Here is a 23,881-nt window from a genome sequence, read left to right as displayed (position 1 = left end):
TAAAACTGTGTATTATGCCTTTATCAAAGAAAAAAAAAAAAGGATGCCAAATTAAAATGAATACTTGGGATTCTTTTTGAAGAGTACATCAGACATGACAAGCTTGATTAATTTAATCGGCCCTCTTAGAGTCTCTGTTATCATCATGCTGTGGCCAGCTTGTGAATGATAGGGATATTTTTACATTGTGGCACAGTCTGAAAAAAATTAACATTTTAGCTACTTTGGTTAATGGGGAAGTCATTGACATAGAAGAAAGTATTTCTAAAATATAATAATCCACATTCATTCTTTGCTAAATATAGTTTTTAAGTATAATTAACTCTTCAAAGATTCAGGATATTTAATTGTACCTGTATTTCTAAAATATATACATATATTTCATTTTTCATTTGAAATATTTCAGCCCTAGATGAAAAGATATAAGAGATGAGACTGAATCTGTACTAATCTCAGACTATATCCTAAACTTGGTTTCTCACATTTTTAAAAAACAAAACACTGACACTATTTTAATGTACAGGTAGGAGTTATTTTCCCCTTTAAAAAATCCAGTTAAAACACCTGATTAAGTATATCAGTTAATACTGGTGTTTTAAGTTATAGTTATTAATTCTCTCAACATAAGATATAACTGTCATTTATTCAACCAACATTTACTGAATGTCCACTCTTTACCAGGCTCTATCCCCCTAATGGAGGGAAAATACCCTTTAATTTCTGAAATGCAAAAGTTCACTTAATGTAAGACGAGCACAGAAGTTTACCTTAGATCTAAGAAAGTACTTGACAAGCAATATACCAAGAGGGTTAAGAACCTGGAATTTGATAAGGAGACAGACAAGACCTAGCCTGGCCACTTACTAGTTGTATAACTTTGGGCAAATTACTATCTATCTAAGCCTCAATTTCGATTCCTACTTTGCGACATGAGATTAATATTACCTACCCCAGTTTTAAAAAATTGAAGAAACAGGGTCCATGAAAAAGAAATGAGAGGCAAAGAAAGGAGAATGAAGAACATAAATATAAAAGTAGAGAAATCAACTCAGTATAAACATATCAACCTAATATTCTTGTTTGTGCGCTTTAATAGCTGAAGGGCTGAATAGTAAACAACTCTGAACTTAAAATCCAAGTGCCTCTCCTTGTAAGTTCAAAGCCCACCCCCAGCATTTATTCCTCCCATAACTAAGGTTTCCTTTTGCTTTATTTTGCCACTAAACTCCTTGAGGGCAGGACCCATGTTTGATGCATGTTTGGATCCACACACTTGACAGAGCCCACATCTGACAGTAGCTAATTAAAGATTTATTGAATGATATCTGCATAAGGTCCTCATTATCCTCATGTATAAAATCAGGCTACATGGTAGGAACACCACTGAGCCTTATGATTCATGATACTCAAAGATGATTCCTCAATGAGGCATTTATTCCAATGAAGGTGGGAGCATCACAGGAATGAGGGTTTTACAATAGCTCAATTATAGAAAGTGGAGGAGAGAACTGAGACATCTTGTGGCATTTGGTAGTACAGGCATGCCAAATGCAAAAAGCAGTCTCTACTGGATTCATATCACAATCCAGCACAGAACAAGTAATGTTCATAAGAAGTTTAATTTGTAAACTTGTAATTTTTTTGGCTTTATGACTGCTTAGAAGTTAGAAACATATGATTTTTACACCTAGTTATGTGTTGCATAATTGTATAAAGTGATGTCACAATGTATGTAAACCAATATTAGGAATCTGTAAGAATTGTTTCCTCCTTATTAAAGACATAGATATTAGTCAATTTTGACAAACACTGTCCCAAACTCAGCTCATAAACACACACGGGCAGGACTGGAAACTGGTAAGGATGGAAAGGTATTCCTAGAAAGAACAGCATGAGCAAGGGTATCAAAGATAAGAAAGCACAGGAGGTCCTCAGAGATTGCCAAGGGATAGTCATGGGAAATATGGAAAGGCAGGGTGGAAGCCAAACCACAGAAGCTCTTGAATACCATACTTATAAACAGGGTGATATTCTGTAAATAACCGGAGCTATTAAAGACTTCTAAGAAATTACTGATAAGATCAAAGCTGTCATTTATGAGGATTAATTTAGAATGGAGGGCGGAAAGTGTGTAGGTAGGAAGACCAGGTAGGAGGGTATTACAGCAGATTAATTCATGTGAAAATGGAAGGAGGAGGAGGATGGACAAGGCAATGGAAATGAGAGCAAACAAGGCTTGGAAAATAACCAGATGTGGGAGCACAGAAAACAAAGATGCCAAAATTGCTATGAATTAGCCTATAATAACAAAACTTCTGTTTACTTATGAAATATTTCAGTCATACAAAAGTATCCAGAAAATAAGAGAACAAACATCTGGGCACTCAGAAGATGAAAACATTACAGCACCCTGGACACCTCTCCCTCATCTACTTCCCTTTCTCCCTTCCTTAAAATAACCAGCACTCTGATTTTGATGGTTAGCCTCACCAGGCACTTTCTTATACTTCCTTATATAGTCTACCTATAAACATATGAGACAGTTTTTAAGATTTTTTAACTTTATGAATGTGTCATAGAGCCTATCATTTTGCAAACTGCATATTTAACATTGCCACTGAGATTTATCACACTGTTTCCTTTCTCTGTACAGTATTTCATTTGCATAATTGTATAGACTATTTCATTTTTAAGATATACTCTATTCATTCTTTCACATTTATTCACACCTGATGATGAATAATTTAGGTATTTCAAATTTTGCTATTACTAGCAATATCGCAGGGAACATTTTTCTCACTACAGCTACTACACTTTCTCTGGAGTCTGTACCTGGGAGTGGGATTACTACCTCCAAGGGATGTGTATCTTTACCCAACATGCTTCTAGCAACTGATGTTCCCACCCAAAAGGATATTAAAGTTGTCCAGCTCAGCATTTGGTGTTGTCTGATTCTGAGAGGCATGAAATGGTATCTCATTTTAATTTGCATTTCCATCATAATAGGTGGTACATAGTATGCTTTTTGCCCCACTTTGTTCGTGGTGCACATGTCATCAGTGTTAACATGAATGAATTAATCCATTTTGTCTACTACGATTTGCACTTGTTCCTTGTTGTTTAAGAAAGTCTTCTCTACTGCTGATGAGAAAGTTCTCGGGTTGTATATTCTGAAGGCATATATAATTAAATTAATACCAAAAAACCATTTGTCAAAAATCACTCAAGGCACAGTTATTGACCCAACACCTTAAGCAACTCTAAACCTTCTTACTGAACTTGAGGTAAAACAAGCAATGTACGTCCAAAAGCAACGAAATCAAGAAGCACACAACAGGGGAAATCATTTGCAACAAGTATGCAAAGTATTAAAGGGCAGGTTCTGATGAATCTCAAAATGGACGAGACTCACTTCTTTAGAACAGACTGTCCTTCCACCACCCCTTCGCAAATTAGACTGCAGATTAAAGTAACAATGTGAAGCCGTTTTTACTCATCAGTTTAGTACAGATAATTACAAGAACCCTCAATGCTAATGAAGGTGAGGTGAAACAGCAGTCTCACATGCCACCTGCAGGGGTGGGAACCAGAATATGCGGGGAAAGCAATCTAGTTGTACACATCATCAGTCTTAAAACAGTTCAAACCTTGTAACCCAATAATTTAAGGAAATAATCAGGAATACAGGCAATGATAGACACATAAAATGCAGTCCTCATGGCAGAATATCTGATTATAAAACTGAAAGACCTCAATTTTCAACATTAGTGTGATTCAATAAATTATGAAGATCTAGAAGATGGATTACTATGTAGGCACTAAACTTGAGATATATTTAAAATATTTAATGGTAGGTAGATACATAAGCCACAAAAGTACATCGTTATATACATATACAGTATCATGTAAACTATTCAAAATGCAAAGAGGAAAGAAACTTACTCAAAGGCTTATTTTCCCAAATATTCAAAGAACACACGCAATACTCAATAATTAGGCAATCAGCCTTTGAAAATAATTAGATACTAGAACAAAAGAAAGCAATGCCTGTATTTTCTTCCTGTAACACAATAATGCTGTACATAACTAAGGATATTCAAGTTACATTGAGATATTAGTAACATCTCATGTAAAGCTCAAGACTAAACGACACAAAGCATGTAAAACAATGAACATATATGCTGTCGCTGATGGAACAGTCTGATTTAAAAAAAAAAAAGCCACTTCTTTGTTAAGAGGTAATAAGTAAACTATTTTTTGATACTAGATGTACAAAGGTTTTGGAAGCAGCACCAAACTTTTTTGCTTAACAGAGTCTCACAGCCCTTTCCTTCCTTGGCCGAGGAGCGGGCGCCGTGCCATGGCCCTGTACCGCCCTCCCACCACAGCTCCCTGGACCTAAGAGGATCGAGTGTTTGACCAAAAGGTAGCCCAATCTCCACCTGCCAAAGGCTGAAGACTCCACAGCTGAGGACAAAAGGTGAGACGGGCAGATCAGAGTTGTCTGATTTTGGAAAACTAATTAAGAGTTTGAAGCAGTGAGTAGTATAAACGGAGCATAAAACTTATGGAGGAATCAGAAGGCTGGAAGGAAACCACCATGGCAAGGCCACCAGCTCCAAAGCCAAAGGCACAGTCTTGTTCCCCACCCACCAGCTTTGAAGTATTCAGTGTTGGGTTTCCTCTGAGATGTCTGCCTCATAACACACTCTGCGCCGGAGCTAGCTTGAAAAGTATCTCCTCCTAACACAGAAAAAGCCTTACCTATAAACGGGGGTACTCTTCACACACCATGCCAAATGTTTACCGTGTCTACCAGCACAGATGCCATTTTAATAAGAGAATAATAAATATTAAAGATAAAATTAGAAGAACAGATGATAGTTAGAAAAACTTTGTGAATATTTTATGCCCAAGAAAGTTGCAGACTCTATCTTTTATGAAGTCTCTATACTGAAATTATCACACCACTGTTGCATTAAAGTATGAAACTATCTTGGATCTACACACCATACAATCCATTATTAGAAGAAACATACTCAAATAACAGAATCACTATATCATAACAGAAATGCTCCAGCTGAATGCTTCAATTTAAGGCACACACATATCCAGTTTTAGAATCTTTTTTTTTTTTTTAAAGATTTTATTTATTTATTTATTTATTTGAGAGAGAGAGAGAAACAGCATGAGAGGGGATAGGGTCAGAGGGAGAAGCAGGCTCCCCGCCGAGCCGGGAGCCCGATGCAGGACTCGATCCCGGGACTCCAGGATCATGACCTGAGCCGAAGGCAGTCGCTTAACCAACTGAGCCACCCAGGCGCCCCCAGTTTTAGAATCTTAATAACAGTAAACTAAACCTCGAAAATACTGCAAAGGTAAATGATAGATACGTTATTAAAAACCTTTCTTAAATCACAGACGACATACATGGGAAATAAATGACAAGTAAGCGACATCTCTATATTCTTACTCAAAATGTCCTAGCAAATGCACTGAATATCTTGGTTGCAAACTTATCCATATAATATTTAATGACTAAAACTATCATAAATCTAAACAACCAATCTTAACTTTCAGAAATCCAGAGAAACCATTATGCCAAGTGATTTCTAGAATACCACACAATTCTGAAACTATTAAAGTTGAGTTCTCAACTTAGTCCCCCATGTACATGGGTTCACTCTACAAGAACTTTACAGCATTTTCTACTTCTATTCAGGAAAAAAAAAAAAAATGAGCTGTTTATCTGAAAGACTCGTTCTGATGCTTGAATCTTCTAACATTTTTTGTTCTGTTTTTTTTTAAAATAACATTTGCTCACTGATGAACAAAAACACACACATAACAAATATAATTCAAAATCTACACAAGTCTATGAATTATAAAGTTCTGCTGACTGGCTCTCCAAATATAGCCACTAGTAAGAGTCTGTTAAGAGTTTTCTATTCTTCAGAGAACTACTCTTTTTATACTGGTTACATTTTATATCGGAGTTTAAGTCATCTCAAAAGTGACTGCTAAAACCCCCATGGGCTACGCCATTGGTTGATAACTTTTCAAGAAATTAGTGCTAAAATTCTAAGCATTGCCATGTGCACAGTATAAATTATTCTGGAGTTCCTTACTAACTCCTTCATCTGAAAGCTTTTGAATAGCTTTTGGCAAAAAGCAATAAAATTCAACCTGATGTATAAAATGCAATCATCCAAAACAAAGTTAAAATGATCTACTACATAGGCATAGTAAGACAAAAGAGAGAAGAAACCCAAAACCCGTTTTCTTTATCCTTAAACTTATTAGTAAACAAGCCAAAATAACCATATTGCTTTTATCCTATGCTAAAACACTTAAAGAATATTTCCTGTATTTTAATTAATATCAGCTTCCCAAAGATTGTTCCATTTCCAGATACCTAGATAATGCAAGCTATAGAGTTGGCATCTATAAATATTTATTGAATGAATTTACACATTTCATAAGAACCAGGTGTCATAACTAACTTAAAGCTAAGCCAAACCAGCAAATGAAAGCAGAAGTGATAGATCATTTGTGCTATATTTAATCACAAAATGTTTCATATATTGTAGTACTTGTCAGTAAATATTAACGTAAAGGATAGTTTTCTAAGATCAGAATTGCCTTTTAAAGGCAATGGAAATCATGTTGTATGTTGAGGACAGATTAGGAGAGATGAGGTTACATAAAAATAGTACAATCAATTATTTCAAGACCCATGACTATAAACTTTCTCAGAGTTTGCAACCATCCTTTATTTACTTCTGAGAAAGGAATGTCATCATGAACATTACCAGATGAAAATGTCCATAAAAACATATTTATAAGGTCACATTCAACCTGACCTGAATAATCATATGATCAAAAGATGAAATCCACTTTAAAAATTCTTGCTAAGGACGCCTGGGTGGCTCAGTCGTTAAGCGTCTGCCTTCGGCTCAGGTCATGATCCCGGGGTCCTGGGATCGAGTCCCACATCGGGCTCCCTGCTCGGCGGGAAGCCTGCTTCTCCCTCTCCCACTCCCCCTGCTTGTATTCCTGCTCTTGCTATCTCTCTGTCAAATAAATAAATTCTTTAAAAAAAAAAAATTCTTGCTAAATACACAGAAGATTCAATTATGACTAATTATAGTTTTTGATAACTCTCCAGGAAGTGCATGTTTCCATGCAAGATAGTATCAAATAGTTTTTCTCAAAATGCGCTACTAAAAAACCATTTCAGGTTAACATTAAGAGCTTAACTATATAAGTGTGGTAGGCTTTACATATGCACATGTACACATATGTGTATGTATAAATTACAGTGAGCTCTTACTTTGTGCAAAGCACTGTTTCAAATACCTTAGAGATGAGGTTATGGGAGATTTCACAAATGTGGCAAAGATGGGGTAAGTCTTGAAAAATGCTTATCCGATGGATAAATGGAAAAGATTCAGGAGGATCACCTACTCTAGGATTCTGCTTCCCAAAGTATGGACTGGCCTGGGGATGAGCGGCAAAGGCAGCCCCTGAGAGCCCATGAGAAATGCAGAATCTCAGGCTCCATCCCAGACTTAGAATGAAAATCTACATTTTAAAAGATGACAACTTATTTCTATGCATATTAAAGTTTAAATTTAAGAAGAGCTGCTTTAGGAAAATAAGGTGAGCAGACCTGGACCAGCAAAAGCATACAAAAAGGACAAGTATGAAAAGACCTAACTTCAGAGCAGGAATATAAAGAACAAAAGCAGATGTAATGCTGGAAATATTTTGAAAATTACTGATCCATTTTTTTTTCTCCTTCGCATTTACATGCATAATGGAAGAAGAGGCAGATGGGGTGCCTTAGTACCATCAGATGAAAATGGATGAGCACAAGTGGTTTACTTTCCAGGCATCGCATGGCAGAGACCGTCAGCCTGGCAGCCAGAGGGTCATCAGTGGCCTAGTAGCAAAGGCAGAAAGGAGCTAGGGATGAGAGAGGCCGGGAGTCACCTCTATCTTGATATGCCTCTCTGAGCCACGGTTGCAGAGGTGACCAGTATTTCAGAGAAGATGAAGAGATTGCTCAAGGCAGAGGGTCTATGTGAGATCCTGGGAGAAGAAAGCCACCGAGGCAGCAACACATCCACACAGCCTGGTGGAGAAGTGTGGCTGTGCAGAAGGAACATCTGAGGTCATCTCGCCATGGCATATCAGCACCACTGCGAAATGTATAGGACAGATCATCTTCCACATGCTTGATGTGACCAGAGAAGACAGAGCACTCAGGGCAGCCAAGAAAGAGCCTGGCTACCAGCACTGGTTCTGCAGCAAAAGGCTGCCCGGGAAAAACAGATCAGGAGATCCATAGCATCCATGAGATACAAAGGAGGGACAAGACCGTAAGAGAAACCATCCTGGCTGTGAACAAAATGAGCCACAACAGACCAATAAGCAGTGCATGCTGGCAGGCAAGGAAAAAAAACTGGCTGCCAGGCACAGGGGCACCATGGGAATTGATGAGGAAGTCCAGAACAGTACTGGGAGAGCCAACCCACCACACACGCTCACGCACATACACACGCACGCGCACACACGTACACACACGCGCACACGCACATACCCCTCGTGCTAAGCAGAGACCACACGAGCAAAGAGTGGCGAGAGGCAAAAAAAAAAAAAAAATGAAGGGAAACCTTAAGTTCAACACTGCTGGATGATAAACGCGAGAAAGGAAAATAAGCAAAAACTTTAGAAAACAAAGTCGATGGACCTTTTGACTGAGTGTGAAAGCAAATAAGAAATCAAGGATCGTGGTGCCACCAACCAAAACAGAGGCAACGGGGAGAAGGAAGAAGTGGTTGGGTAAGTGGATGAGAGATGGCGCCTTCCGTTTGGAATATTGTGTTAATAAGGTAAGTAAAGTAAACCTGCCCTCTACCCTCACCCCACGAGACTAAGAAGAAAGCTACAGCCAACCTGGGGTGCACAGGATTCACAAAGACAATGTGCTGGTTAATATGTGTTCAAAATAGGGGCGCCTGGGTGGCTTAGTCGTTGGGCATCTGCCTTCAGCTCAGGTCATGACCCCGGGTCCTGGGATCGAGCCCCGCCCGCATCTGGCTCGCTGCTCCGCAGGAAGCCTGCTTCTCCCTCTCCTCCTCCCCCTGCTTGTGTTCCCTCTCTCACTGTCTGTCAAATAAATAAAATAAAAAATCTTAAAAAAATATATATATGTGCTCACAATAGAAAATTACTAGAGGACACGATCTACCTACAGTGAAATACAGTCAAGACCCTACAAATATGTGAATCCTAAGAACTTTATATAATAAATTTTTCACAGACTATGAATTAAGTATGGTATGATGAAAGTGATTTTAAAAAGCTAGAAAATATAAGAATAGAATAAACTATTTACAAAAGGTTAGAGTTTCTAGAAATACAAATACTACTAATAAAATTAAAAACTCAATATGTTAAAAGGCAGATTAGTTTATTGCTAAATAGATAAGGTGAACTAAAAAATATATAAGTAACATAAAAAGATAAGGAGATTAAAAAAAAAAAAAAAACCTGGAGAAAAGTTAAGAGACAGGAAGTTAGAATGAGAAGCCTGACCTAATTATAAAGAAAATCCAGAAGACAGAGACTAACCATAAGATAATCTCTCTCTAAAAAAATATATTTGTATGGATTACATGAGTGCCTGTTGTATTTCTCAATATTCCTATATAATTGAAAAATAACTTTTTAAATAAAAAGCAATTTAAAGAGCGAATGGAAAGTGAAAATGTAAAAATGGGAATGCAGCCTCATATTTTGAAAAGGTTAGATGGAAAATGAAAGATTTAAAATGATTTAAGGAGAGCATGGACAGTTTTGCTTGGATTTTATTATTTTTAATGCTGGGCATGACTTGAGAATGTTTATGGACCAGGACGCAGGAGTCTTTAGAGAAGTGTGAAGATGGCAGAGAGAACCAGGGTGGACAGAAGGTTCTGGGAGGCAGGGGAGGATGAGTGAGTGGGAGTGCACAGCACTGGCCTTGATGAGCACCAGCTCATCAGTTCCAGCAACTTAACTGATCAGACTGATGACTGGTTACAGTCAGAGCACATCGCTTGCCTAGAATTCTTGATCTTGTTGCCAATTACACTGACTGCTCAGTTTGTGAAAACTCCGATCAATTTTAAATTGCACTGAAATAAATTTAACTCTTGAAATTACATTAACTTCAGAACTACCAATAAGAAGGCAGTTTTTTTTCTAATTCCTATTACATTATATTGATCTTAGGGGCCATTTACTTACAGTTCCCATGCTTCTTAAATATCATGAAAGGCTGTCAAATAAAAGACATGTGCCCAAACAAACAATAAATATTACAATATAGATTAGATAAGTAAATTACTAGAAAAAAATTTAGACTGTGCCTTAGAAAGGCAAAGTAAACAGAAGAAATTCCAGGTAATTCAAGGCTAAATCTTTAAGAGACTCTTCTGAAATACTATTAAAAGAGACAAATACCAGGGCGCCTGAGTGGCTCAGTTGGTTAAGCGACTGCCTTCGGCTCAGGTCATGATCCTGGAGTCCCGGGATGGAGTCCCGCATCGGGCTCCCTGCTCAGCAAGGAGTCTGCTTCTCCCTCTGACCCTCCTCCCTCTCATGCTCTCTGTCTCTCATTCTCTCTGTCTCAAATAAATAAATAAAATCTTTAAAAAAAAAAAAGAGACAAATACTATCACAGATTCAATGTTTCATTGTTTCTACATCAAAGTTACTACCACTTCTCAAGAGATGCTACTTCTCTCTTAAAAGTAAATTCATGGTCATTTTGGAGTTTTATTAGGAATCTGAGTCATCAGTACAGAAAGTTTCATAAAAGGTTTTTAAAATTTGTGGGAAGTAATCATAAATTCCCCAGAGAAATGGCACATTCATCTGAGTCAACTCAAATAATGTTTCATAACTTACACTAACAGCCTTGTTTTATTTTCAAGAAAGATAAAAGGAAAGTTTGCAGGAAATTATTACATTTATTCTAAAAATGGGTAATAAAAGGGAGAGAAAATTACATTTAAATCATTTGTAAAGTTTTCCAATTACTTAAAATCTACTCTCTCTAAAATTCCTAACAGCACAGATATTTACCTGGTCTTTTTCCAATGGGGATACTGTTAACAGAATGCCAAGTCCCACAAGGAAGCCATGGCTGGATCAGAAATTAGTAATTAAGACTGATTTTATACTTCTTGATATCTTTGCTATGTACATACCTTTGCTAACAAGAGCCAATAAAAGGATTTAATATCTATGACCATAAATGGATCAAACTAGAAAGAGACAGAGAGGGAGGGTTGACTCCAAAGAGTCTCTCAAGTATTTATCATAACAGCTTATATTTATTAAGAACTTCTGTGCCATGTATTATTCTAAGGACTCTGGATGTATTAGCTTACTCTGTCCCCCAGCCCTATGAGGTAGGTACATTTATTATCCAGAATTTATGGAAAAGAAAATTAAAGCTTAAAGAATTAGGATAACTTGTCCAAGATCTCAAGGAAAACATTTTACTGCCAGAGTTGTAGGTCAATCGCCTTTCCCTGTGTAAAGAGTCTCTGGATAAAGCTAAATAAACTTTGGAGGGCTAAAATTCCATCTATGTGGAGACTGTAAGAAAACAAAGTTATAGATAGCAAAGTCTCTTCTAGATTGCAGGTTTCTATATAATACAGATCTTACAGCCAGGCAGGATCAAAAAATAAGCTCAGAAATGCATGGAAATGGACAGATTTATAACCACAGTAACTTCTGAGAGGTCCATGACCTCCACCCTCAACTATGATCAATAATGAAGACCCCCAATGTTGAAGCTCACCTCCCCTAGTATCAATTATTATACCATTTCTTCCCTATTTGCTGTTATGAGGAGTTACTTTTATGTATATATTTTATTTCCCTAAGTAAATCGTAAATTCTCGTAAGGATTTGGTAAACCTAAGGCATAACTCAAAACCAAAAATAAACAACGCACTTTGCAAATGCCACCAATGATAATTCTTGCCACATAAGGACAGGCAAGACATAAAGAACAGACTTTGGTCAGTTTCTGAGCACCCTACTGGCTCCAGAAAGCCAAAGTTACAATCTCATTGTCCTGCTGTGAAAGATATTATTGTGAGAATTTTTTTTTTTTTAAGATTTTATTTATTTATTTGAGAGAGAGAGAATGAGAGAGAGAGAGCACATGAGAGGGAGGAGGGTCAGAGGGAGAAGCAGACTCCCCGCCGAGCAGGGAGCCCGATGCGGGACTCGATCCCGGGACTCCAGGATCATGACCTGAGCCGAAGGCAGTCGCTTAACCAACTGAGCCACCCAGGCGCCCTTGTGAGAATTCATTTGATGCCACGTCGTATGACCGCATGCATTTTAAGAAAGCACTCAAATAACATGTGAAATACCAATGCAACAATCCTGTTGAAAAAGTGTCCACAAAAAAAAAAAAAAACTGTCCAGAATATGCAAATATAAAAATCACATTTCACTCTACACCTAATTTCCCAAGAGTCATAATATCTTTCTGATCATGCAACAAGAATTAGGTATCCTAAATTAACTCCAGTTTTTAGAAGAGTGTGAATAATAATGTAGTAGGTTTTAGTTACGCTAACCAGCAAGATATAAAAGAAATAAATGAGAATACACTGGGCCAAAACTCATTAAAATTATCCAAGGAACAAGAAAAATGTATCAACTTTTTCATTTTAAAAGATTATTAGTCAAAATTAATGTTCAATTATTTAACTAGTCAATCATTTAATCAACATTTATGGAAGGACTACTCTGTGCCATTAGATGATAAACAAGTCGGACTGGATTTATGCTCTGAGGAAACCAACCCCAACAAGAGGTACAACAGACAATAAAAAAGTAAATGCACAAGATGATTTCAAAATGGTATAATTAGGAAGAGAGAGGAAGGAAGACAAATTTAGGTGGTCAGGAAGAACTTCACTGAAGCAGACGCAAACAAAAATAAAAGTCTTACTCTTTAACACTATGTCTGGAGTGAAATACCATGGGTTCAATATGAAGCACTAGAAACTGGTGATTTTGCTGTTACCATGATAGTCACATAAGTTGCAAAGGACTGAAGAAAATGAAGTTAAAATCATTCTGCATGCTCTAAAGTTATACATGAGATATCAAAGATGCTGCCACAAAAAAAACACTAAAAATGTGGAAATGGGTTTGGAATTAGGCAATGGGCAGAGGCTGAAATTTTGAGGAACAAGGTACAAAAAGCCTGGATTGCTCCCAACGCGCTATCAGAAATACAGATGTTAACACCTATATGAACATATATTAGAGAAAACATGAGATACCAGAAAATATTTTCATTGCCATGAACATGCTGCTGACATACAGATTTTAACTGTGGTGCTGGCAAGGACTTGGATGTAAAGGGGGAACATGTTATTATAAACTGGCAGAAAGGGGATCCTTGCTACCTACTGGCAGAAAGCTTAAGTGAATTATGTCCTACGGTTATGTGAAAACAAAATGTAGAAGCTATATACTTGGGTATTTAGATGAGAAGATTTCCAAGCAAACTGCTGGAAGGTACACGCTGTTTTCTTGCTTACTGGTTATAGTAAAACAGGAAAGGAAAAAAGATAAATTAAGAGAGTCCAAAATGAAAGAATGCTGTCAAGTCACAAGAATTCTACAGGCAAGAAACCGGGTGATAAAATTACTCAGCGGCAAACATGTGCTACCTTTCATTAAAAAGGAAGGGCAGAGTCCAGCACCTGGAAGGTGGAGCAGGATCAGAGGATTATTCCCAGGTCTTGAAACCTCATGTAGTTTGGACAGTGCAGGGGACTGGATGACTCCTTTTTTTCTTCCACTTTCTTTCTGAACAGGAAGACCTATAACTGGATACTCTGTGCTTGTCCCACCATTATATTATACGAGCAGATGACATGTTCTCAAGTTTCACAGGTAGAGAGGAACTTTGTCACAGGATGGATTATATCCAGAATCTCACCCAAAGTCAGTTAGATCATGAGATCTGGATGAGATTTTGGACACAGTGCTGATGCTTTCATGGGCTGAGACTCTGGGAGATGCTGGAATTCGGTAAATGCATTTTACATAAATCTTTAGCAGCCAGAGGGCAGACTGTGGGAGGCAGAGTAATAGCTCCCAAAGATGCCCACGTCCCAATCCCTGGAACCTGAGAACATGTCACCCTACATGACAAAAGAACTGTGTAGATGTGATTAAGACAAGTCTCCTGAGGTGAGGTAGATATCCTGCATTATCCAGGTCCAATGTAATCACAGGGTCCTTGTAAGTGAAAGGACCAGCACAAGATCAATGCTACAAGAGAAAGACTCTACCAGCCACTGCTGGTTCTGAAGATGGAGAAAGATCCCACGCGCCAATGAAAGCAGGTAGCCTCTAGATAGAGGCTGGAAAAGGCAAAGAAACAGATTCTCCTCTGAGACCTTTAGAAGAAAATTAGCCCTGCTGACATCCTGATTCTAGCCTTGTGAACCCCATTTTGGACTTCCGACCTCCAGGAACGTAAAGTTAATTATATTTTACATTGTTTAAAAGCCACTACATTTACGGAATGAACATCCACCTTAAAATGATGTTTGCCTTATTTCTGCTAAGATTTTTAATTAGTATGTAACAAGTTATGACAGAAGGCTAAGCAGAACTAAGGTGCTGCTGACCTTAGTTCATACAGCTCAAATGCCATCTGGGATCTGAGCTTCCCCAATGTCACACTGTGGGAAGTCACACATTGGGTAGCTGCAGGCCAGAACAGGTGACCAGGAAATACGTGACCCAGAAGTGCAACAAATACATTCAGGTCCTCCCATGGGAATCTATGGTAGCTTGAACTTTCCGAGGCTGAGGCACACGTAAGAAAAACAGTAAGATTGTGGTTGGATGCTCACTTTTTGTTTAAAAAATCATAGTAATCATTTTCAGGTTTAAATAACATCTCCCACTAAATCCTAGAAGACAAGCATTATATTTCCAAACGTCTACTAAATCCTATAACACAGGCATTAGATTTCCTATCACTGATAAATTTAACAGGACTCATGCTCTTTATTTATGGTTAAAAGAGGCCAAAAATAAAGATTACAAAATGAGATGTACAAAAGAAAAAAAATGTAAGGAATGACATAACAACTGCAACATAGCAGACTTTCCTCCAATGAATATCCGCTGTCATTTTTCTCTCATTTCTCAAATAATATAAAGGACTGTGAAAGGTTCTCATAAAAATCAAAAAGAATTCTTAAACCAATTTGCTTTTAGATACCATGTGCTTATTTTGGTCATCACATGCTGTTAATATTCCTTTCTGGTTTACTTTGTTTGGCTGGATAATTATTCCCATCAATACTTAAAATGGATGGTTTATATTCTAGGTTAAGTCCTAATTCTACACTAGATATTAACCTAATTAGGAACTACTTAAGCATATGACAAAGTAAATGGTTGTTAGGGATGGATACAAGTACAACTTACAATGATTCTGCCCCTAAAGTGTCCACACTAGTCAGAGAAACAGGCAGGGCCCACAGCTAAACAACACTAGAAACAAGAGTGCAATATGCTTCGCCATATGCCAACTGTCCCTATCTGGAGGAGGAGGGTGACCTGAGGAGAAGAGTATAAGGATGGAGGAAGGGAGTCTAGAAGAAAGTTCTTATTGCGCAGGCAATGGAGAAGTCAACAAAGGTTTCTGAGCAAGGAATTAGCATGATAGGAAGAGTAGGCTAGAGGCAAAAGACCAGAAGCTGGAAAGCCTTCTGGAATTAGGCCGCCAGAGGCATGGGAGAACTTGAAACTACAAATTTTAAGAATGAGAATCAGAAGATACAGAAAAATCAGCCCTTTCAAAACACACTTTAATACCACCTGTAGTGTCTATCAAAGTAATTGTTAACCTCAGGTAAGTGAGTGACGGAGAAGCACAGAACCCATGTTGAAATACCAGGTCCATTTATTCAAGGAAATGGGACTCCTGACATCTAAGATCCTGAGCCAATGCTAAGGAAATAGCTAAAGCCAGGCAAAATCCAAAGTCCTGCAATGCCAGAATTGCCCAACAAAGGAAGTCACAGGACAAGTTTAAAGGGAACAAAAAGATTAATGATGTAGCTTCTGAAAGAGATGGTTGCTGGTCGCAATGGAAAAATGTTCACCAAGCAGAAGAGAGCTTATCCCTCACCTCATTTTCACTCCACCTATAATATTTAAAACAAACTACAGAAAGAGAAAGGGTGTGGATTTTTGTTTGTCTGTGAGGATGAGTGGAGAGGATAATGAGGTGGAGTAAAGGAGATTCAAAACTCAGCTTCAGAGTGAGATGAATAATGAAGAATGGATGAAAGTTTTACTTTTGTATAATTAACCCTTTACATCTTTGAAAATTATAACAATATTTAAGAAGCGCCCATATGCATAATATAGTCTCACTGAAAAAAACAGCCAAAACCTAATGATACAGCCCTTAAAAAATGATAAACCATAACATCCTCAACGGTATGACAATAATAAATGTTTTCTCCTCAGGCAATTAGCCATTTATAATGGAAAGAAAACTTTCGTTATAAAAATAAGTTTTTCTATTTAGGATTTTATTCTCATACCAATGCCTGGAAACTAAACCTAAAGACTTGAACCACTCTAACCCTGACCTAATTTCCCTTAGGTCAATGATTAGACTGGGTCCTCTCTTTTTTAAGGCCTAACTCACTGTTCCTAATATGGATAGTCAAATATCTCTGATTTTCAAAAAAATTTAAATTATAATAGACACCCAGTACCAAATTTTTTTCTAATAATGTGCATCTCATATCTGAATCTCTCAACCCAGATGTCTGAAAGACAATACATACACGCCTCAAGAAAAAAATGCAATACAATGAACTATTTAATATATTATCTTAACTATACTTTGGATGTTTTCCTTAAATGGAAAAAATTCATTTGATGAAAAAAAATAAAATAATTAAAGAGGAAGACGACCTGATATAAATGGAAGTGACAGTGGTTATAGATTACCTAGAAAACCATTTTGTATTTCCAGTTGATTCAGTTGTGGTTTTTTTTTTAAGATTTTATTTATTTATTTGACAGTGAGAGAGAGAGAGACGGCGTGCCAGAGAGACAAGTGGGGGGAAACAGCAGAGGGAGAGGGAGAAGCAGACTCCCCACTGAGCAAGGAGCCTGATGCGGGGCTCAATCCCAGGACCCTGAGATCATGACCTGAGCCGAAGGCAGATGGCTTAACCGACTGAGCCACCCAGCGCCCCTCAGTTGTTTTATTTCATTGAGCTAGTTACACATACGACTTTAAACATCCAAAAAAGAACCAAAGGTCAAAACTTCACTGCTAAAGACAAATTAGGAAAAAAAAAATGTTTTGAAACATCCCAAGAATAAGATTTATGAAATAAGCCAACATTTTGTTTATAGGAACTAGAGTGCTGGGACCCTGGGCAAAAGGGTAATGTAGGAGTAAGATCAGGAGGAAGAGGAGGGAGAGCTGGGCCAACAAGACAGGGTTACAAAGGGATTTCTACAGAGAGAGGAGATGCGGGGAAAAGCAAAACACCAAAGCTAGAAAGGACAACTGAAGGAATTCAGTTACCTAAAAAATTTTAAAAATCATTCTGAAATCTTTCTATCATTAGTGGTATAGAAAAACAAAATCTCAAAATTTCTTCTGAAAATCATGACTCTGCTACACCTTCCTCCTCTCACTATAGCTGGTTGTAGACGTGCAACTTTTACTTTTCTACATTATACATTCAACTGTACTTACTTGTTAATCTAGGCTCTCACCAGAGATTAATTTTTTACCCCCAGGGGATTTTGGGGACTATCTGGAGACATTTTCAAGGATCAAAGGTTAAGGGGGCTGCTCTTGGCATCTAATGGGTAGAGGCCAAAGAACATCCTACAATGCTCAACATCCCACAACGTACCAGACAGCCTGCACAACAAAGAATTACCCTGCCTAAAATGCCAATAGCGCTAAGGTTGAGAAACACTGATTTCTTCTGAGTATAAGCAAAAACGAACTCCTCTGACCTTCATCCTAGTCCATCTCTCTCCAACAGACATCTAATTAAAGCATTTTTCAATTGCTTTAAACATGGTGGATGGCTGGCTCAAACTAGAGTCACACTAAAATTCACTGAAAGAATACATCAGAGCAGGAGTGCAGAAACTGCAAGAAAAGAAGTTTGTAAGCTTCCTTCTGTTTCATTTTTATCTCAAGCACATCCACATCAGAAGAGAAACATTTACATGTTTCCATATCAAGGTGTGTCTCTTCTATGCTCAATACACTAAAAATACACTGACCCAGGCAAAATATGTTCTTATTAACATAAAAACTTAGGTAAACAGTATTACTGAGAAAGATTTATGTTGGGGGCAAGGGTGAAGAAGGCCACCCGGGTCTTTAAAATGCAAAGTTATTTCACAGTTTGCTAGCAAAATGACTCAGATCATTATTACTTTTAGTCATGCCAAGTTTGCTGCTTCTAAGCCTACTAGTAATGGAGAAAAAAAACCCACCATTTTTCCTGCAGTCATTAAACCAATGAAACAGAAGCTTACTGAAAACAGGTTTGTGCAAGATCTTTTATCACAACTGTTCTAAAACAAAAGCAATCGCTGGAAGTGCAAACGAAGATTCTAAGAAATCTTTCACCTACCTAAATAGCTACGGAGTGTGTATGTTGGGGGTGGGGGGCAAACAAAAGAAAACCCTAACTCACAGATCTACCAATCTTATGCTGTAAATATTTTCCTAATGTATCCTTCAGTCAGAATCCTGGCTTCCTCTTTTTTTTTTTTTGGTCTCTCCTTTCAAAAAGCTGGAAAAGACCTCCACATAGCGTTCCACCAGGAGAACAATACTAAGAACAAATAAAAGCCTGCCGTGTACCTGGCCAATCTCATTCATCAGAAACCGTGGCAGCTGGGAGAGAATCCTGTTTTCCGCGTGACTCTTCCGCACCTTTCACATAGGTTTCTCCCCTCGAGTATCTGCCTTACCTACTACTGGGGCAAACGTTACCCAACTTTGATGGTTTCCACGTCTCCACAGTAATAAAAATCAAGCATCCAGCAGAGCCTGCTTCCTTGGGCAAGGTAAATATAATCAGTGCTCCTTTTCCACTTACTAAGTCGCCACAGGAAGTTAACAGGAAGGACACAGTTCGATCCCACGGAACCTCACAAAAGGTGCACTAATTTCACAAAGCGAGGCACTCTCGACAGGGGAAAAGCACCAGCGCGACACGACACCGCGTACGAAGGGTTTTCAAGGGGGGAGGGGTGGTGTGGTTTGGTTTTTTTGGTTTTTTTCCCCTTGCCGCGAATGCCCCCTTCATCTTCGGAGGGCTGAGCTAACTTCAGAGACACCGGGCTTACTCGCGACCCGCTCCTCGGCTCCTCGCGGGGTCCACACCAACGCCTGTGAGTGAAGTGAAGCTCCCCCCGCCCCCCACCGCGGGCGAGTTCTCACCGGCCAGGGAGGAGAGAGGCAGGGACCAGGGAGAGGAGCACCCGCCCCGGCTCCGCACCGCCCCGGCCCCGCTCGCGCCCGGAAACCATCCCCCGGCGCCACAAGCCGCGCTCTCGGCGGCTCTGACACGTCCGCTCTGGGTTCCAAACGCGGGGGCCGTGGCGGCCACCGCGGGGCGCCGCGCCCAGCAAGCCGCGGCCCGACCCCAGGGCCCCCCCTCGGGACGCGCCTAGCCGCCCTTACCGAGCAGCAGCAGCTTGACCTCGCGCGCCGCCTTCTCGCCGTCCTCACGGAGGTTCCGGTCGATCATCTTACTCCGTTCCACCGCCGCCTTATCCTCGGCGCTCAGCGTACAGCCCATTGTGCCAGGAGCGAGAGCTCGCCGCCGCTCCCTCCACGTCCGACGCGCTGCCTTCAAACACAGGTGAATTCTTTCTTTCCGGGCGCGGGCGTTCGAACACCTCCCGACGCCGGCCACGAAACACCCCCACCCACTTCCTAAACGGAGCGAGGAGAGCGCTGTCTGCAAAGCAGCGAGCTGCACCGCGCGGCTCTTCCCCGCGGCCGGGTTCCGCTCCTGCGTCCCTCAGCGCCCCCGAAGTCCCAGGTTTTCAGGCTCTGGATACGCTGGCTGCCGCCCTCCCGCTGGTGGCCGCGCCGCAGCCCCAAGAAGCCCGGTGGAGCTCGGCGTCCGCGCGCCGCCGCGGCCCCGCCCCTGCCCGCCCCGCCCGCCACTCCACGACCCCTCCCCGGGCGCGCTCCCGCGCACGTGCCCTCGGACAGCACGGCCTCGGACGGGCGCGCGCGCCCGCGCGGCCACCGACCCCGGCGCCGCGCAGCCCCCGAGGGCCCGGCGCCTTGGAAGCGGCCCCGGAACGCCGAACTGCCCGGCTCGCTCCCCTACCTCGCTTCCTCCGTGGGAGCGGGTTAATTTCTCCCCGCTTACTCACACCGCGGGATCTGTGCGGACTTGCCCCTTCGCGGTGCAGGTGGGAGAGCTGCCAAAGTTGGAAGCTGAAAAAAGCCAGTGCTGGGCGTTTGAGCATGCCCAGCTCCGGCAGCCACGCAAGGGTTTTCGAAATGTAAACCTCTGTCGGCTGGCCTTCAGGGTTGTGGGAATAGAGGGAGCTGGGAAGGGAATGGAGCCATGGCGAAAGCAGAGATGGGGACAGTGGGGAACAGGAAAGTCTGGGAGGGGGCTAGGAGGTTAACTTCCTTCAGGTTTTTCTTTCTGTCCTTTTCCCTCCCTCTATCCATTCTCACGTTTCTTTTCACAAGCAGAGAACATTTTGATAGATTTTCTCATAACTTGAGAAAATGTGAGACAAATATTCACAGTATATTTTATAATGACAAGAGCAACAAAACACACCTACACAAATAAATCTGCTCCGCACCCAAACCTACCTCCTCTGGAGCAGCATGTAAGCTTCTACGCCAAATTTTGGAACCCTATTTATGACCACGGTAGTAAATCATAAGCCACTAGGCATGACATTCCCTTTTACAGGCCTTAGTTAGCCTCCTTGCCCATAAAATGAGTTGGAGTTTATTCATATTATGGTTCCATCCTTCTAGTGCCAACTGGTCTCGGGGAGATAAGCTGGTAGGGCCCTGGGAGGCATTTCACCCAGAATGGAATGAATGAGCGCAGGTTTAAGGTCTGGTCTCTTCTGTAAGTTACACTACACTTTTCCCTTACTGACATTGCAGGATGTTGATTGATTAGAAGACGGGCTGGTAGCAAAGAGTAAAACATCCTCTTTAATGTATTAAAAATTAGGAAATTGCTCTTTGGTTTCCACCTGGAAGTCTTACTTTCTAAAAAGTGTTTTAAAAAAAAAAAAAAACTGGCTTGAGTTTTCCATGAAGGTAAGGCTGAGCTGATGCTATAGGCAGAAGTGGGTCACTGAAGCCAGGCCTGTGGGCTAGCGGAGATTGCAGTTTCCTTCTTATTGGACATGCCCTTTCGTGTCCTCCTACAATAGTCAAACCTGCTGGGCTAAAGAGATGCAATTTCAAGAACTGCCTCAACTTTTCCTATGAGCTTTTGTAACATAACAACAAAAAGGAGCAAGCTTTAAACTATACTTAATCACCTTCTACCCAGTTTGTATTTCTTGATGCTTTAAATGTTGATGCTCATCAGAAACTCTGAGGTTAAACTTGACAGAGTGAACTTTCAACATAGTGTTTGTGTATTAGCCATTTTGGATTATTGACTATGAGGCCTTTCTCAATATCCATATTGAGTGTAGGGCCAACAACCACAGGAAAAGAGGAAGCAACCATGACTTAATACTAGATGAAGTGACCATAAAATTCATGTTTTGGAGAAAAAAAGATACAACAAAACTATCCACATTACCTCCCTCATTTGACAAACTTGTCAAGTAGGTGAGGAGTTAAAATATAGTACATAGGTGAAAAAGAACTGAAAATTAGCTTTATATGAAGCTAACCTTCTTAGAGGATACAGAGTAATGGAGTAATCAGTAAGGGGGGGGGAGTCCAAGAGAAGAAAGTTACCAAAAAAAAAAAAAAAAAACCAACCCAACTTTAGAAGGAAGCCATAACCAGGATTAGTGAAGGATTTCAAGGGGCATATATTGGTCAGCTGGGGCTGCCATAACAAACTAGGACAGATGGGTGACTTAAACCACGGGAATTTATTTCTCACAGTTGTGGAGGCTGGGAAGTCCAGGAACAAAGCACCAGCAATTCAGGTCTCCCATGAGGACTCTTTTCCTGACTTATAGGTGGTCTCCTCCTTGCTGTGCCCTGGCATGTAGAGCTCTTATCTCTTTCTCTTCTTATAAGGACTAATTTCTCATCATAGAGTCCCAGACTTATAACCTCATCTAAACCTAATTACCTCCCAAAGACCCACCTCCAAATACCATCATATTGGAGTTAGGGCTTCAACATACGAATTTGGGGGTGAGGGGGAAAGAAAGTCTGTAACACAGTATATTTTGTTTGAGAGGAATAACCAGCTAAAAGGGTTAATACGTAAAATACGTGTTGGGGAAAGCAATTGTTTTATAATTGGAATGTAGTTTGGCTGTGAAGAATGATAGGAAGTGTGGGACAAAGTTGGAGAAAGCTTTAAATATTAAGGTGAAGTGTAAGACTTTATGCAATGGGTGCTAAGTGTTCCTTATATTCTCCTGAGTTGGGTAATAAGTGTTGTAAAGAAATAGTCTCTTACCCCACAAAACAAATGAGTTACCAGTAAATGGATTGTGTTAGTAATCCACATATGAGGCAGTGAGAGTCACTCAAACTAATAACTTACATAATTATGATGTTGCAAAGTGTGATTCAACAACCTTGTCAAGGAGGTGGAGCAGATATTATTAACTCATCTATTTTATAGAGTGAAACTGAAATACAGAGGTTAAGGCAATCTACTTCAGAGTATTGTTTTCCCTTCTGGACATCATATTTTTTGAACAACTATATTGAGATATAATTCACATACCATATAATTTATCCATTGAAAGTGCACAATTCAATGGCTTTTAGCATATTCACAGAGTTGTACAAACATTATGGCAATCAATTATCGATTATTTTCACCACCCCAAAAAGAAACCCCATCACCCATAGCCATTATCCCCAATTTTTCAATCCCTGACCCCAAGTCCTAAGCAACCACTAATGTATTTTCTGTCTCTGTAGATTGGCCCATTCTGGACATTTTATATAAAAGAAACCATATAGCATGTGGTCTCTTGGGACTGGCTTCTTTTCACTTCACGTATGGTTTTCAAGGTTTATCCATGTTGTAGCATGGATCCGGACTTCATTTCTTTTTACTGCTGAGTACTAACAAGCATCATATGTTGAGAGAGTTAATTGTACATCCAAAACTAATATAACACTGTATGCTAACTATACTAGAATTAAGTTCTAAAAAAAGTTAGAGACATGTTAAGACCAATTGCGACACATTCATCTGAGGGCATCTAGGTCTTAAAGTATCTCAAAACTGTGTCATAACTCAAAACTGTCGGACTTTAAGGTGATACATTTAGAAGTATTGGAAGAAAGGTACACCAAACAAATTTTACTTTGGTGTGAAGAAAAATGGTGTATAATTCCCCCAAAGGGAATAGGCAGCCTTAGAAGCTTGCTCATTCTTGATTAAGATATAAACATCTAGACTGGATGATTGCATTTTGGGAAAGATCTAGAAATAGATAAACCTTAAAGATCCCTTCCACCCTTGAGATTCTATATCATTCAGAAGTCAGATGGGATCAGTATCAGAACTGAGATTAAAATTCAGAAACTCCTTCTGGCTTCCAACCT

The 23,881-nt window shown here is 39.8% G+C and overlaps 1 protein-coding gene across 1 annotated transcript in view; it reads right to left on the bottom strand.

The window, feature by feature from the left end:
* GNAI1 (G protein subunit alpha i1) overlaps positions 1-20,531 on the bottom strand; it is a 92,248-nt gene extending 71,717 nt beyond the window's left edge. The window contains exons 1-2 of the mRNA XM_035020446.1: positions 20,469-20,531; positions 19,808-19,976 (exon numbers count right to left, since the gene is read on the bottom strand). Of these exons, the coding sequence (XP_034876337.1) occupies positions 19,808-19,925 (118 nt within the window). The 5' untranslated portion in view covers positions 19,926-19,976; positions 20,469-20,531. The remainder of the gene's footprint in view (positions 1-19,807; positions 19,977-20,468) is intronic.
* Positions 20,532-23,881: the final 3,350 nt, after the last annotated feature.

Source organism: Mirounga leonina, unplaced genomic scaffold (genome assembly GCF_011800145.1).
Source record: "Mirounga leonina isolate KUSES-001 unplaced genomic scaffold, KU_Mleo_1.0 Mir_174, whole genome shotgun sequence".
Classification (NCBI taxonomy): Eukaryota; Metazoa; Chordata; class Mammalia; order Carnivora; family Phocidae; genus Mirounga; species Mirounga leonina.
This window is presented reverse-complemented; position numbering and strand designations above follow the sequence as displayed.